Consider the following 15,466-nt stretch of genomic DNA (forward strand, 5'->3'; position numbering starts at 1 on the left):
AGGTGGAAGAATGTTCATAAAGCACGCGTCAAAATTTTCCGGTACAAATACGCAAAGCATCAGTCCATTATTCTTGACAAGTCCAGCTCACAAGTACGAAGCCACAAAAAACAAAGCCCAAGGAATCCAAAACGGCATCTCACCCGGCCCACTAACTTTAAGGCCTGGCCAACGAGAAACAAATTACGTGTACACTACGGTAACGCGCCCCGTAAAAAGCGGACACGCGTCACATGTTAAAGGACCGACCATAGACAGACCATAGTATTTCAAAGGGCATGAGGTCACAAAGACTTCGTACCAGTGCCCACCCTAACCGCCCCAGCTGTCCCAACCACATAAGTATAACTTCTTTTTGAGAAATTGATAAAAATTGTCTCTTAGCTTTAAATAAGTAGGTTCAAAATAAATATCTTAAGTGTTAGTTGAACAGTTTTGATCTTTTAAATTTATCAAAATGAGTCTTTTTTATTTCCGCTTTATCATACTCTTTTAAATTTATCAAAAAATTGTCTCTTAGCTCTTTTTTATTTAAGTATTAGTTGAACAGTTTTGATCTTTTAAATTTATCATAGTCTTTTTTATTTTTCGCTTGATCATACTCTGATTGTTAAATTTAATTGATACTGTAAAAATCTTCTTTAACCCAAAACACCAGAAATATCAGTCAAAATTCCTGAAAACACTACGCCAAACACAAAATATAGATTAAAAAAAAATCATGATTTACACCTCCAAATTGCACTAGATTCATGAAATAGATCAAAAAATAACATAAACTATAAAATCTGTACTTCTAAATACGAGCTTCCGTCAATTTTTATTTTATTTTAAAACAATTCCGATTAAGTTTAACAATCAGAATTTAATTTGATAAATATCAGGCGCAGACAAAAAATGTTCAAGTTTGACAAAATTACAGGATTAAAATACTTAAAAGACTACTTTGAACCTACTACCAAAAGAAGGGACCATTTTATCATTTTGTCACATATTTTTCTCTAGAACTCTCACTCAAAAGAAACTGCTTTGCGAAACAACTCATAATATACATTGATTTGAGACGCAACCTTTTTGGAAGAGAAAAGAAACTTAGTCACGAGAAAGTGAGGTGTTGTTGACAAGGAAATTAAATTAAAGGCTAAAAATGGAGGAGAAAAATGAAGAAGTGATGAAGATGAAAAGTAGTGGGAGTGAGAGTCAGGTGATGGACGGTTCAGATATAATGAAGTTAGTTGGAAATGAGGCTGTGTTTAGTAACTTTGTAGATCATAAGTTTCAAGAACTAGACATAGACCAAGACGGCAAACTTTCAGTTAACGAGTTACAACCTGCTGTTGCTGATATTGGTGTTGCTCTTGGTTTACCTGCTCAAGGTTCTTCTCCTGAATCTGATCATATCTACTCTGAGGTACTTTCTTACTGCTAAATAGTCTCTCTATTTTCGTTTTGTTTTTCCGATAACTGGGTTGTTGAGCCACGATTCAGTATCACTAATTAATTCCACGAGATCTTTGTTTATCCCTCCAGGTGCAACAAGTGGAGCTACAAGCGGTGTCAAGCGACACCTTTCGTTGAAAAATTACACTGGATAAATACAAAAAAAAAAACATTATTTTATGTATATATACTATGTTTTAGCCCTTTAGTTTCATCATATATATATTTTTTTTTATGTTACGCGATCTTTCTCGTAAAAATTCTAGTTAGTGACGCTCCAAATGAATACGTGAACATGTCTTGGATAACATTGTCCATCAAAACTTAAACAAATGGGAAAAATCGCACAGTATTTTTATCTTCGCCGAAATTTGAACCTCACACTTCATAATTCTCCTTCCATTTCGGTGACTAGTCGGCCACACCCAAAGGGTGATACCCTCCTTTTTATTTTATGCTTCCTTAGTTGAAATATGATAAATGAGGTGGTAAATGGTTCAATTAATTTTTCTTATTTGTGAATCAAGAATGAAGCCTACTTAATAGTTCACTCGAACTATTTCTCTTCCTTCTTTTTTTTTTTTGAATTTAAGTTTGGTGTACCACCGTGTATATGTTTTTCTTTTTTACTAAGTATAAGGTAAAATTGACTTAGAATAATAGGTAAAATTCAAGACTACAATTTCATATTTTAAGAAGGTTTATATTGATCGTGTATTTAAACTCTCCTTTTTGGAACATACCCCTTATAAGTTGTGTGTTTGGTCATGCTTTGAGGCGGATGCAACCTCACCAGGTTCATCTGAATCCACTATTTTCTTATGTAGAATATAAATTTATGTTAAAAAATCATCAAAATTGTAGTAGATATGAAACCATACTTTAAAAATATACATGGCTTCTTAACCTTTACTTTGGAAAAAGGGTTAAAAATATCCTTCGAACTAATTTTGGGTAAAAAATACTTCTTCCGTCATTAAAATTTTCATCTTAACGGAAATTCGCAACCTAACCTAATTTTATTTTTAAACCCGCTTCATTTAAAATCGATTCAACTATATAAAAAATTCATATGCGACTAATTTATTTCCGAGTTCTACATCTGAAGCCACTAGGCACAAGACTGGGCAATCCATATGCGTTTTTTATTTAGTTGGGTCGGTTTTAAATAGATTGAAAAAAAATGAAATGTCGGTTATGTTGCGTATTTGATTAAGATAGATATATTTTGAAAATTTTAATGATGGGAGGGATATTTTTTACCTAAAATTAATTTGGAGGATATTTTTAGCCCTTTTTCAAAGGGGCATTTTTGACCCTATTTAAATCGTGAATCACCTCTGCTTTTGTTGGTTTCTTTGTTTCTTCATTCTTTTGATAAAGTTATAATCTTTGCATTTCTCGCTAAATTCCATTTTTAACCAAGTGCCGGCCTAGTGGAACATGGGAATGATGCAAGTACAAAGGTAAAAACTGTAGGCAAATCTTTCTTTTCCAAAAAAGATTACGACAGTAATAGGGCGTTTAGGTTTACTTGCCTGCAACTCGACTATTTGGTATCTACTAATCAACTTCTTGTTAATACATATAAACTTTGTCCGCCACGATTTAAATAAGGGAAAAGGATAAAAAATGTCCCTCTACTTTGAAAAAAAGGTTAAAAATATCATTCATTATAAATTTAAATAAAAAATACTCCTCTCGTTATTAAAATTTTCAAATATATCTCTGTCTTAACGGAAATTTTCAACATAACTCGATTTTATTTTTAAACGCGCTCCATTTAAATTTAACCTAACTACATAAAAAATTCATATACGATCAACTTGTTTTCGAGTACTACATCTGGAGCTACTAGACATAGTGAGCGTAACCCAATACGAATTTTTTATTTAAATGTGCCTAAATGAAACGGGTTTAAAAATAAAATCGGATTATGTTGGGGATTTTCGTTAAGATAGGGGTATATTTGAAAATTGAAATGACGGGAGGGGTATTTTTAATCCAAATTTGTAATTGAGAATATTTTTTAGCTCTTTTTTCAAAGTAGAAGGGGTATTTTTGACATTTCAGTCTCAGCTGAATTTTGAACCGTGATCTCTCATAATTCTCACCCACTTTATTGGTGCTAGCACATAGTCGACACCTGTAAATATATATATATATATATATATATATATATATATATATTTTTTTTTTTTTTTGGTTAATTATGGGTTGAAATCGTAAATGCAAATTGCAAAAGTGGTAGTGGTATGGGACCGTAAGAGGCCAGATGTTTAATGAATACAGTGCTTGAGCTGGGACAGCAACTCAAACTGACTCTTCTGGACTGTTCGTTTGTTTTCTCTGTTTTTTATTCAACGGTCCAAGTTTTCATATTTTGTAGTATGTGATCTCATTTGTTTGACTATCAATTTTCAACGTCATGATATGAATTTGGTTAAAATTGCTCTTACTTGAGTATTTTTTAACTTTGGATATACATTAATATCTGGAATCTACTACACAACAGTAACTAGTTTTTTCTTCTTCATGCTGTTGTTGAAAATCCTTGTAGAGATTTCTGCACCTTATTCCTAGGTGCACTTAAGTTGACGTTAATTTTGATATCGTAACCTGAAAAATAAAATAATCAGTGCTTATCCAGTTAAATTGCAGTAATATTGTTAAAAAAAAAATAAAAAAAAAATTGCACTTACCTACATATAACTTAAATCCTAGTTAAAATCATCTGAAATCTCCATAATAATCATCTATATCTTTTGATCAACTTTTGGGGATCTTGCCATTCGAGTTTTTCTGACTTTATTTAATGTTCTTTGTTTCTTCTTTTTTTTTCCCCTACTTTTTTCCTTATCTATTTGGAATCACTAATGAGAAAGTAATAGAGATCACCTAGAAATGTTTTTAAATTTATTTTTAATTTGCTGAAAATGATGAAATAGACAGATAGAATTTGGTTGAAAATGCAGGCAAAGCAGTTAGTTAAAGCTTTTGACCAAAGTAAAGCTTAATATTTTGGGGATTTTGCATCTCTGTACCAAAACAGTTTTGTTTAATCACCTTAAGATCTAAACATCCTCTCTTATTTTACTGATTTTTTTTTTAAAAAAATCCCCTCTCTTTAACTAGCTGTTACATAAAGAAAGTAAAAAAGTCTAATTAAGTTGGGTGATGATGTAACTAAACATACCTAACTAGTCAATTTTGTGTGATTAGCACAATCCAGAATAGTAAGTATCACCTTTCTGCGCACAAATTAAAAGCTGAATTGACAATTAACGATATCAAATTCGTGGCGCCGAGCAAGTTTTCTGAAAGCGAACTAAATGGAATTGTTACTTTCAAAAAATCTTGCTTCAAATCAAAGAAAGAAGGTTTCTATTTTCCCACGTATCTCGTTTGTCAATTAGGATATAGGTGTGAGTCTAAATAAAGGATCATTCTCAGGGGCATGCTAAAACCGATCGCGTCTTTTACACTGTCAGTGTTTAGAAGTTAAATTCTTCGCTAAATACAGAATTATATTGTTACCTCTTTCTGTTATTAACCTATATAATCTAATTCTGATTAGTGAACTTGTTGTGAGTTAGGTTCTTCAAGAATTCACACATGGAAAGCAAGAGAAAGTAAGCAAGACTGAGTTTAAAGAGGTTCTTTCAGATATTTTACTAGGCATGGCTGCTGGTTTAAAGCGAGATCCTATTGTACTCCTTCGTATGGATGGCGAAGACCTTCTTGAGTTCGTTAAAAGTCCTTCATTCGAACCAGAGACGCTTTCCATGTTCTCTGAGATAGAACTGCCTGATGGATCCCTTAAAGATTACATCATCAAGGCTTTTGAGAAACTTACGGTTGATCAGGGGATGCCTCCTGCATCAGATTCATGGGTAGTTCATTTGTTCTCTCTAACGGCTTACATTCAGCCCATACTTTCAAGCATTGTTAACTAATATATACTGACAGTCTAAAGTAATTTTATACTATCAGGTCACTTAAAATTGGTAACCTGCAGAGAAATTTACACTTGTAGTGTAAAAATCTTTTAAACTGTCAGTGTACATAAACTTTTCTTCATAATGCCCCTCTAATAGAGGCTCAGGCGATAAGAAACATTATGCGTGATATCTATTCTTACCTTGCTAATTTGTGATTGCTAACTGATTCATTTACTGCTTACTATACCAGGTTAACTTCTTTGTTACACGTTTATATTCGTGATGAGTTCTTTGCGAATTAATAGGGCACATTACTTTGTTATTATCTTGCTCTGTAGGTAATGAGTAATGTGGTGGAGCCAGTAGTTGAATCCTGCATTGGAGCATCTAACGAGCAACCTGTTTCACAAGAGACATTTTTGGCTGAATTTAAGAAAGTTGCAGAGAGTGCTGCTCAACGTCTCAAGGAGCAGCCGGTGATTGTTGCTCACAGCGAGAACACATTTGATGGAAGTGGAATTAAAAGACTATTGTCTAACAAGTTTGAATTGGATAAGGTATGTAAGTAGTATATCGACCTAGTAACACAATAGTAAATCGTACTACAAGAAATGAGACTTTTGTAGCAACTAAAGTCGTTACAGAAAGTGGAGAAGTCGCCACAATAGACTTTTCCTAGTGGCGTGAGGGTCGTCATAAATTCCCCTTTTAGCTAGAAACAAAAGTTTAGCCTATATTTCGTGGCAACCTAAGTATACACGACTAAAATATTACTTTCCGAGGTGACTACACAAATCGCCACTAAACTACCACTTATTGCAACAAAAACCCTTACTTTTACATAAGTTGGAGAAAATGACAAAAATGGTCCCTAGTCTTTGATACTAGGCTCAAATTAGTCTCTTAAGTATCAACTGAGCAGTTTTGATTCTTAAGTTTGCCGAAAATGAGCAACTTTTAGTTCTCTTCAGACTGTCACTGAACCTTTGTTGTTTACCTATGGTGCAGACGCTGGATTCTGCCTTAAAGACTGTACCCAGAGATCGCCATGGGAAAATGTCAAAGGAATACCTACGAGTTGCACTCGATGTTGTTGCACCATCAGCTGGTTTACCTCCCATTGGTGCTGTTGACCAGGTCTTTGTCCGTTAAGGATTTAACTATATGCACTAACAGTATTTGCATTTTTAACATATTAGCCCCTAATCTATCTTATTTTTCAAGTTACAAATCTCACTTTTTATGGATAGTTACATGTAGTTATCTTATTTTATGAAGGTTTTTTTCCCTTTTGGCCCGTTGGCCAAAATTAATTGCGAGCGCTAGCCAAAATATATAAAACCTATACATTGATGTATATTATATGTATATTTTGTGTGTACAATATGTATATTTATATGTATATTTTGTGTGTACAATATGTATATTTATATTTAATATACAAAACCTATACATTTTCTAGATATTATTCTTTTGAGCGGTCCAACATGTAATTATCCCCTTTATATTTTATATGAATGTATAATGTTGTGTATGATATAGTTGTATCTCCCTTTGCAGATGGATAAGGTCGTCAAAGAGGTGTGTAAGATGCTTGATGCTGATGACGGAAAGATGGTTAAAGAGGAAGAGTTCAAGAAGTTGTTGACAGAAATTCTTGGCAGCATGATGCTGCAATTAGAAGGAAATCCAGTTTCAGTGTCCACGAACTCTGTCGTGCACGAGCCTCTGGCTTCTTCCTCTACACTCTTGCAGCCTCCGTCTAATTCTGAGATGTAACTGATCTTATGGAAACTAGAACAAAAAGAATAACAGGGGATGTATTATGTAAATTTCTGTTAGAAATTAAAGGCTGAGAGATACTGCCTTACTAATACCGCATCCATTTGAGCAAATTAACTGTGACATGAGGTCTCTGAATACCTTAAAGTTTGAATGAGTAGTCTTATTCTCATAATACTTTAAATATCATCAACTATTGGCAGAGTAATTTAGCCAGTACAACCACATTCCAATAAACCAGAAGCATAGACTATCATCATAGTTACTACTCCCTCCGACCCAATTTAATTTATGTGAAGGTGTTTGATTGACATGGAATTTAAGAGAAAAAGAAAGACTTTTGAAACTTGTGAGCTAAAATAAGTTATAAAAAATTATTGTAGCTATAAATCATTTCAATAAGGTTATGTATGAAGTTATATTGTTATTAAATATGGAAAGATGTCATGATATTTGTCACGGGCCGACTCCTTCCTAGCGGCGCCGGCACACAACAGCCCGTGGCGCTCGTAGTCCCACCCTGACTACAAGCCGGCCCTTTCCTTATCCCAGTTTTCTTGGCACGACCCCATGCCTATGGTGAAGCTTGGCCTCGGAGGCTTAGCTTCCTTGTCTCGCCCGTTCGATGTCGGCTTCGGCCTTGTCTCGCTATCATACTCTCGTGGCGCATCTCATGGCCGGGTCTCGCCTACGCGCGCCACTTTGGGTTGGCTACGGACATGCGTGTCCCTCGCCTGGCACTGAGCGTCGCTCCTGCGCGCACAGTCCTATCCTCAAGCTTGACACTTGCCTTGTGTCGCGCCCGAGTGGAGCAACTTCCAATCCTTGGCCTTTGTCTGGTGCGGTCCTCTTTCCGTGCCTACGGTTGTCCCATGGCATTGGCAAACATAGCCCTCGCAACATACTTCCATCCCTCGTAGTGCGGCGTCACCCCACAACCGCACGTTCAGGGCCACGGACCGCTGGTGCGGCCGAACCCAAGCCAAGCTCACAAGTCAATACACGAGGCTTCGAGTGGTGCCTCAGTACTCAATCGGCACGAGGTCTTTAACATCCATAAAGATAGCCCGCGGGCATAATCGGTTCCTACGTCGAAGCTCCTCCGCACTCGTTTTCTTGCGCCAACGCGGCCCGCAGCACGACGTCGTCCAGAGTCCCCTAACCGTACGGGGATACCTAGGACACCCTACGAGATGCCTAGGGCGCCTCGAGGTCCTCCCTCAAGGTTGCTCACTTGGTGCGACCGGCCGACAAAGACGCACGGAGGCCGGGCCGAGCCGTAGACACCTCGCGCCCCTTATATATGCTTTAAAAAGAAAAACCCAAGTTCTAACACCGGACATCATTTTGCCGCAGAATCACAATAGGCCTTTCTCACTCTCCCGAACTCCAACGAGGCGCCGTCCGTTCCTAACTCTTTTTCTCTTGACTTCCTTCACCCTCCATGAAGTTTCATCTCATCCCCATACTCGCGGAACGAGATATAGCCTTCGGGAGCTTTGACACCGACACCGCTCCTCGGCTAAGTCAAGGGCCCTTAGGTAAACGATCTTCAAATGACGCCAAACTTGGTAAGCACATTCCATAACATCCAGGGCGTGTCCTCTCACCCCAAATCCCAAGATTCCATCCATAGCTCGGAAACGCACGGACCGACACCTGCCGCGCGCGTGCCTCGTCCGCCGACGGCCCACGGGCTCATCCCTGCATCCTTGCTAAACTTCCTCGGGCACTCTTATAATATGCCATAGAGCATCTCTAGATGCTTATCGACTCTCGCCCGTCGGAGCCCCTTGTCGTGCGCACGTCGCCCGCGCACGACCGACACCCGCCGCGCGGCCGACTCCTCGCCCGGGCGCATGGCCGACCACCGCGCGCGCGCACGACCCCCGTCCGCGCGCACGGCCGACACCGCCGCGCGCACGGCCGACACCACCGCGCACGTCTCCCCGCACGACCGACACTCGCTTGGCCCTCCGGGCGCGCGCGCGGGCTACGGGCGCCAAGGCACAACGGGCCCCCCGTAACATTCTCCCCCCACTCAAGCTCGTCATCGTCCTCGATGACATAGACACGTCCACGCTCAACCCGGAAGCCTGCCCCCTCGGGGTCTCACATCCCCTTCCTTAGTCCTTCGGGGTCTAACACCCATCTCGTCTCCTCTTAAAACCGGAGTCGTGCCCCATGCACTTCTCCTCCCTAGTTTCTCCCAAGCGTGCCACTGCACCCCACTTGGAAAGTTGCCTCCGCACTTGTACCCTATGGTGGCTAACTTTGTGGTGACACGCTTGCCATCCACACCATGTTCCTCACGCGCCCCATCCGATCCGGAACCTTTGTCTCCCTTCTTGGTAATTTCAACATAGCACCCATTGGTGCGACTTCCACAGTCCCACTGCGACCTTTGCAGCCCCTTTTTACCGTTCACTTCAGAAGACAATCGTCCTTCAATTTTCATATTGGCCCAACGCCTCTTCATAGGCGAACACTCCCCCACTAAAAGTGGAAGACACTTTTCCTTGCTTGTCAAGGTAGGCATCCCTCGATGTGGCAACCTTTGCCAACCATTTCCTCATGGTCCTTTGTCCGTTTTCCTCCGCAAGATCCCGCTATATCAGCTGCATAAACAAATCGAGTCTCGACCCCATAAATCAAAGTTAACTTGCCCACACACTGACACTAGCGGCTTTTCAGGTCCAATCTTGTCCCCTTTGACGTCTAACACGGCCCCTGCATGACCCACGTTCCACAGTGGTATCTTTGGCACTTGCATACTTTGGTCTTGGCACTTGCACGACGCGAGTACTCATTTCACCGCTTTTCGTAGCTTCACGTACTCCCTGTGAGTACTTCATTTCCTCAAAGTGGTAGCTTCACCCATTCAACAACATCTTTGTTCTCAAACTCGTCCACCCCTCACCGTATTCCTTACGATCCCCGTGTGTACCCCGCACTTGGTTCCATCTCTATGGTTCCCCGGTCGTCGGTACCCCAAAGACCCTCTCCTCCGGAAAGGACCACATTCTCAAACTTGAAACACATCCAATTCGAAGCTTAGCTAACCCCCACTTACCTTCGCTCCCCTCACATTCGTGATTGCGCACACCGCTCCTCGGCCAATCCCGTATCGCCCCCACCTAGGGTTCCGACACATTTCCACATCCGCCCTCCCCACGCTAAGCTCGGTTTGGCTTAAGCATTGCCGCCCTCGCCTCAGCTTTGCCCAATTCATCTTTTGCCTCCCTACAAAGTGGTCCATCATCCTCTGGCATCTCCCGCTTCTCGCGCGGTTCGACCCGTTCTCTTCTCGCTCCACGCAATTCCATTATCTCTAACCAACAATGCCTCTCCGTTCTACGGCTCGCTCCTTGGTTTTTGTCTACGCGTCCCCACCGTAAAGTAGTGGTCCCTTCGATTTTCGTCCCCATTAAAATGGTTTGTTTCCATTTCACAAACATGGTGGCTGCCTCCACCTCATCAGACACCAATCATCCCGTGCTTAATCCCCGCTCTCGTGCCATTCTCACGCTGCCGCGCCCACTGGCACGCCTCGCTCTAACTTTGCAGCTCCAACTTTGTGTTACTAGCTCGTCTCCCGTCGAACGTAGCACTCCAATCCGCAAGCCAAGCTTGCTCCATGTTGCAGTACCAAGCCCACTTGTCCGACATGGTTTTCGAGGGTCTCACCTTCCATTCATTGCAACCACATACGGCTGCGCGTCCGTTTCCCCATAACGTCCAACCTCGAAGGACGTTTTCTAATGCCTCCTCAGCAATACTCAAGTCTATCCATCCGGAAAGACACTCAACGATGTGTCCGTCGCATCCCCTCTAGATCTCCACGATCAATCCCAAAGTTTATAGTCCCATGGCTCGCAGCTCTCCACAACACGGTTGCTCGACCGGCAAACATGGCATTTTTCCCGACCACCCGACCCATCGGCATGTCCCTTTCCTCAACGGGGAGCCCGCATCGTTCGAAAGAAAATTTGTTGTTTTCTATTTCCTCTTTCCAAAATGGCCAACAACCTTACTTGTTGCATCACACGACCGTATTACCCTTGAACCGACAAGTTTCTCACGCAAGCGTGAACCCTCCGGGAACGCTCACTACCTTCACCGAGTTCGACATTCTACCCAAGTCCATGCTCGTCAAAGAAAGTCGCTAGCCCCTCGCTACCGCAGTTTACCAACTCGATGGATCATCACAATCAAGAACATTTAAGCTCCACTATCCGTTCGTCCCGTCTTGCAATAATACCCTGTACGTACGGCACGCTCTACGCACTAAGTCGGACCATCCTCTCACGGCGCAAAAGCCAACCAAACATGCGTTTTCAATGTAATCCCTTCCGAAAAAATGTAGATCCCACGTATTTTTAAGACATCTCGAAGATACCTCAATCAAACCAGATGCCCCAAAATCAACTCCCAAAACACGTACGATGGCGAAAACAACCCGCGAAATGGCTCGATCCCGAAAGTCGTAGTTCACGGCCGACAAAGCACATTCTAGCCATAATACGCGCAACCAATCCTCGTAACCGTAGTAGGACGGATTCACCCATTCGATTGGCACGAAGAATATCATTCCCTGCGTAAGATGTGATCTCTCGCGCCGACATTCAACCAATGTTTAAAAAAATTTAGCTCACGTGACGGCGAACATAACCGTGGCTTCACTCGTCTTTCTCTCGACCGGCCGTATCGAACCTTCTGATGGCTTCATTTCTACCCGACGCAATCCACCGTGGCTAATATCAATCACACGTGATATCAACTCAGCTTCACAATGCTCACCCTTCGCTCTGATACCAACTTCAAGATGTTTAGAAGGGCGACGTAAGGCTAAGTAATCTGTCACGACCCAACCCCGTAGGCCGTGACTAGTGCCCGATCTGGGCACCCAAACACACCTATCCAACATTATCACAAATTATATCAAACGCATCCAAGTATATAACAGAAGCCGACAAGGCTATGTTTCAAATATATACGTATTTAAAAATTTCGGCGAAGCCTTTGTTTTACCGACTATCCAAAAATAACCCGCACGAGAAAAAATACCAACAAAGGCCACGCGGGGCCCAACACAACATATACATACATGCGGGACCGTCACGCCCGCGCGCGGATCGCCCAAACACAACATATACAAACACAACCGTACGGTAAGAGGTGGCACGACCCACAAACATGTCCCGCGTACCTCAAATGTACGACAGAATCATATGACGGGACGGGCCCCGCCGTACCCATGAACAAATATATACACAACCGACGAATATATATACCAAAAAAATGTAAGCTTAAAATGAGAGGAGCACTCCAAATAACAGTGGGTGTCCTAAACGATCACCAAATCGTGCGTCCGTACCGTGGCATGAAACGCACCCCGAAGAAAGGGGTCGGTACGAAATATGTACCGAGTATGCAAAGCGTGTAATGTACAATCCGAGATCAAATCGAAATAGAGGTACGAAAGTAAATGCATTTCCAAAATATCAAAATGTTACTTCAAAATACAAGTCATAAATAGGGCATGCGAAATATGGTCGCTCACTGTCGATGGCGCCATAACACAAGACAACACCGTAAAGTTTCAAATCTCCGAATCCCCGTCACATCACAACACAAGCATAACGCCAAACACGATAACGCCAAACATAAGTGGAACCCGGCCCTCGGCGAGGGCTCGGTGAACCATAATCACAGCATAACACCGGAATGTATCATAATGCGTACGACAACAGAACCGGCCCGGGAACCGGCGAACGATATCATAGGGCACGAGCGGAGTAGTGAGGAGTCATATGCGTAAAATCATAGTCAGAATCCAAAAGATAAGTAAACTAGTCATATTTGAAATTGGAAAAAGAATTTCAACCTTTTCTTTCCAAAGTTATCGAAATTACATAAAAGGGCGTCGCGGGACCCACGGACGAGTATAGACCCGAGCTGGGCCCGCTTATGAAAAACATACCCATTATACATCAAGCAAACTCCTATAAAAATTATTGGAGCAATCCGAGCCTTTATGCAAAAGATATGGCATCAAAAATTATGGAATTCTCTAAACGAACTTTTTTATGCAACATTTGGAAAACGATTCTTTTTCTTTTCGAAGACATAATGGTTCATAATCTTATCAAGTCATGCATAAGAGTGCCAAGAATTATATAAGGTTCATGTCATGCACTCGGATTTCGAATTTGGAGATTCCACTTAAGTGCTCTAATCTGCATGTAAAACTAAGGCATGCGAAAAGAAGAAAGGTTGCTTTACATACCTCGTACGCACCCAAGATAGCCAATCTAAAGTCGATCCCAATCTACGCCTCGGGCTCCCAGAGGTCTACAAATACGCCAACGAATACCAAACATTGCTAAGGGCACTTAAGCCATTCCATTCATATTCTTTAAATTCTTCTACGGAAAATTCGGCGGCATTTCACTTGTAAATGAGCCATCCCGAGAATTTAACTTTGCTTCAAAATCATGACAACGACAACCACGATAACCAACCTAGCAACATCGATCATCAATTCGAAAAGGCAAAATAACAATAGTAACTCTCTCTTTACATCATTTAACAACTTTTGCAAATATTCGATTCGACGACACATTCAAGCCACAATATAGCTCATATTCAATTATCAACCCGAATCCTTACCAACAATATTCGAGCGTTCTAAACAATTCACATAATTTTTCTCCAAGTTGGTCGAAATTCCCTGGCAAAGCGACCCCGCTTTTACTTTCCTCGTTTTCAAGTCATGTTTTGTATCACGATCCCATATAACGATATCATTTTCATAAAATATACAAATTACATCAACGCACAATAGGCCTTAAACCAGCCCACAATCTCAACATCAATCTTAAGTCATTAAATGCTCATTTTCAAACTAGAATTCATATTGACGACAACTAAAACGCGAGGCGATATTAATGCGATCTTCGACGTACATTGGGGCCATATCGGCCCACTACACACATATACATATATTGATGATTTTTTTTTATTCTCTTCTCCACTACAACAATCAAACACGATACGTTAATTAATTCATCAATTCTATTTTCAACACCCATTTACACTACTAGCTCCTAAGACACAACCCACTTCCAACATACTATATTTCATGATTTTTTATCCATTATGAATGTTTACAACATGAATATAACCTTCATAACACAAAAACAAGATCAAATCTTACCTTTTTCTCTTGAACTTCCAATAGGCTAGGGTTTCCAAAAGATGAAAAATTAATAGGTTGATCGCTCCAACGATGCTTCACGCTACTTAGGGACCTCAAAATAATGGGTTAACACCAAGAAATTAATTTTTGAAGGCTTGGAAGGGGAGGTGATTTTTTTAAGGAGGAAATTTGCTTCGTGAGGTTGGGGTTGTCTCTCAACTTCTTGGTCTTTTTATTTTGGCTAAGTGCAAAGAAGAAAGATGACTTGAAAGTCATCTTTTAAGCCATACTAAATATCTCCACTTGCTTGTGGCCCACACGTATGTTGTTCCAATTAAAATTGAACACAACTTGTGTGGGCATTCACCCTACCAATAAGGCCAACCATAAAAAAAATGGATGATTTATCAACTTCCAAATTTTATCACTTTTTTTGGTCCAAATTTTTACTAATTGATGTCATACCAACAAATTCATGAACAACCCATGCTCCAAAAAATAAAATCGAAGGTCGAAAAATCCCGACTTAGTATCCGGGAATAGTTTTGTCCTTAACTTATCATAATTAATCCCATTGTTCCAATGTACAAAAATACGGGTTCTAACATAATCCGACTTGGCGTGATCACTATCCGCCAACACCGAGGTCCCTACACACGCTGACTAGATTGTCGGTCTTGAGTGTAGGAAAACCGTGTCGTCGGCGATTTACTTGCGAGAGGAAGTGAAAACGCGAAAATGCTTGCTTGTATTAACGAGAATTGTTACAAAGAGAGGCCGGGGTGTTCGAGGGAGAGAACACCTTTGCGAAAGATTTGAATGCTTTTTGATTTCACCAACTATATCCCCCTTATATATGCTTTAAAAAAGAAAAAACCCAAGTTCTGGACATCATTTTACCGAGAGAATCACAATAGGCCTTTCTCGTCTCCCGAACTCCAAATGAGGCGCCGTCTGTTCCTAACTCTTTCTCTTGACTTCCTTCACTCCTCCATGAAGTTTCATCTCATCCCCATACTCGTGGAACGAGATATAGCCTTCGGGAGCTTTGACAACGACCTTGCTCCTTGGCTAAGTCAAGCCCTTAGGTAAACGATCTTCA

General features: G+C 40.9%; 1 protein-coding gene across 1 annotated transcript; it reads left to right on the forward strand.

The window, feature by feature from the left end:
* Positions 1 to 949: 949 nt before the first annotated feature.
* On the forward strand, positions 950 to 7,340 carry LOC132065107 (uncharacterized). The gene is made up of 5 exons (XM_059458348.1): positions 950 to 1,411; positions 5,037 to 5,333; positions 5,720 to 5,938; positions 6,390 to 6,518; positions 6,942 to 7,340. Exons 1-5 carry the CDS (start codon positions 1,148 to 1,150, stop codon positions 7,158 to 7,160), a joined length of 1,128 nt encoding a protein of 375 aa, XP_059314331.1. The 5' UTR covers positions 950 to 1,147; the 3' UTR covers positions 7,161 to 7,340.
* Positions 7,341 to 15,466: the final 8,126 nt, after the last annotated feature.

The sequence above is a fragment of the Lycium ferocissimum genome, chromosome 7, assembly GCF_029784015.1.
Source record: "Lycium ferocissimum isolate CSIRO_LF1 chromosome 7, AGI_CSIRO_Lferr_CH_V1, whole genome shotgun sequence".
NCBI classification, from domain to species: Eukaryota; Viridiplantae; Streptophyta; class Magnoliopsida; order Solanales; family Solanaceae; genus Lycium; species Lycium ferocissimum.

Coding starts and splice junctions, on each gene's coding strand:
- LOC132065107 (XM_059458348.1), top strand. CDS start 1,148: ATGGAGGAGAAAAATGAAGAAGTGATGAAGATGAAAAGTAGTGGGAGT. Junction 5,334..5,719: donor CTCCTGCATCAGATTCATGG/GTAGTTCATTTG, acceptor CTTGCTCTGTAG/GTAATGAGTAATGTGGTGGA. Junction 5,939..6,389: donor ACAAGTTTGAATTGGATAAG/GTATGTAAGTAG, acceptor CCTATGGTGCAG/ACGCTGGATTCTGCCTTAAA.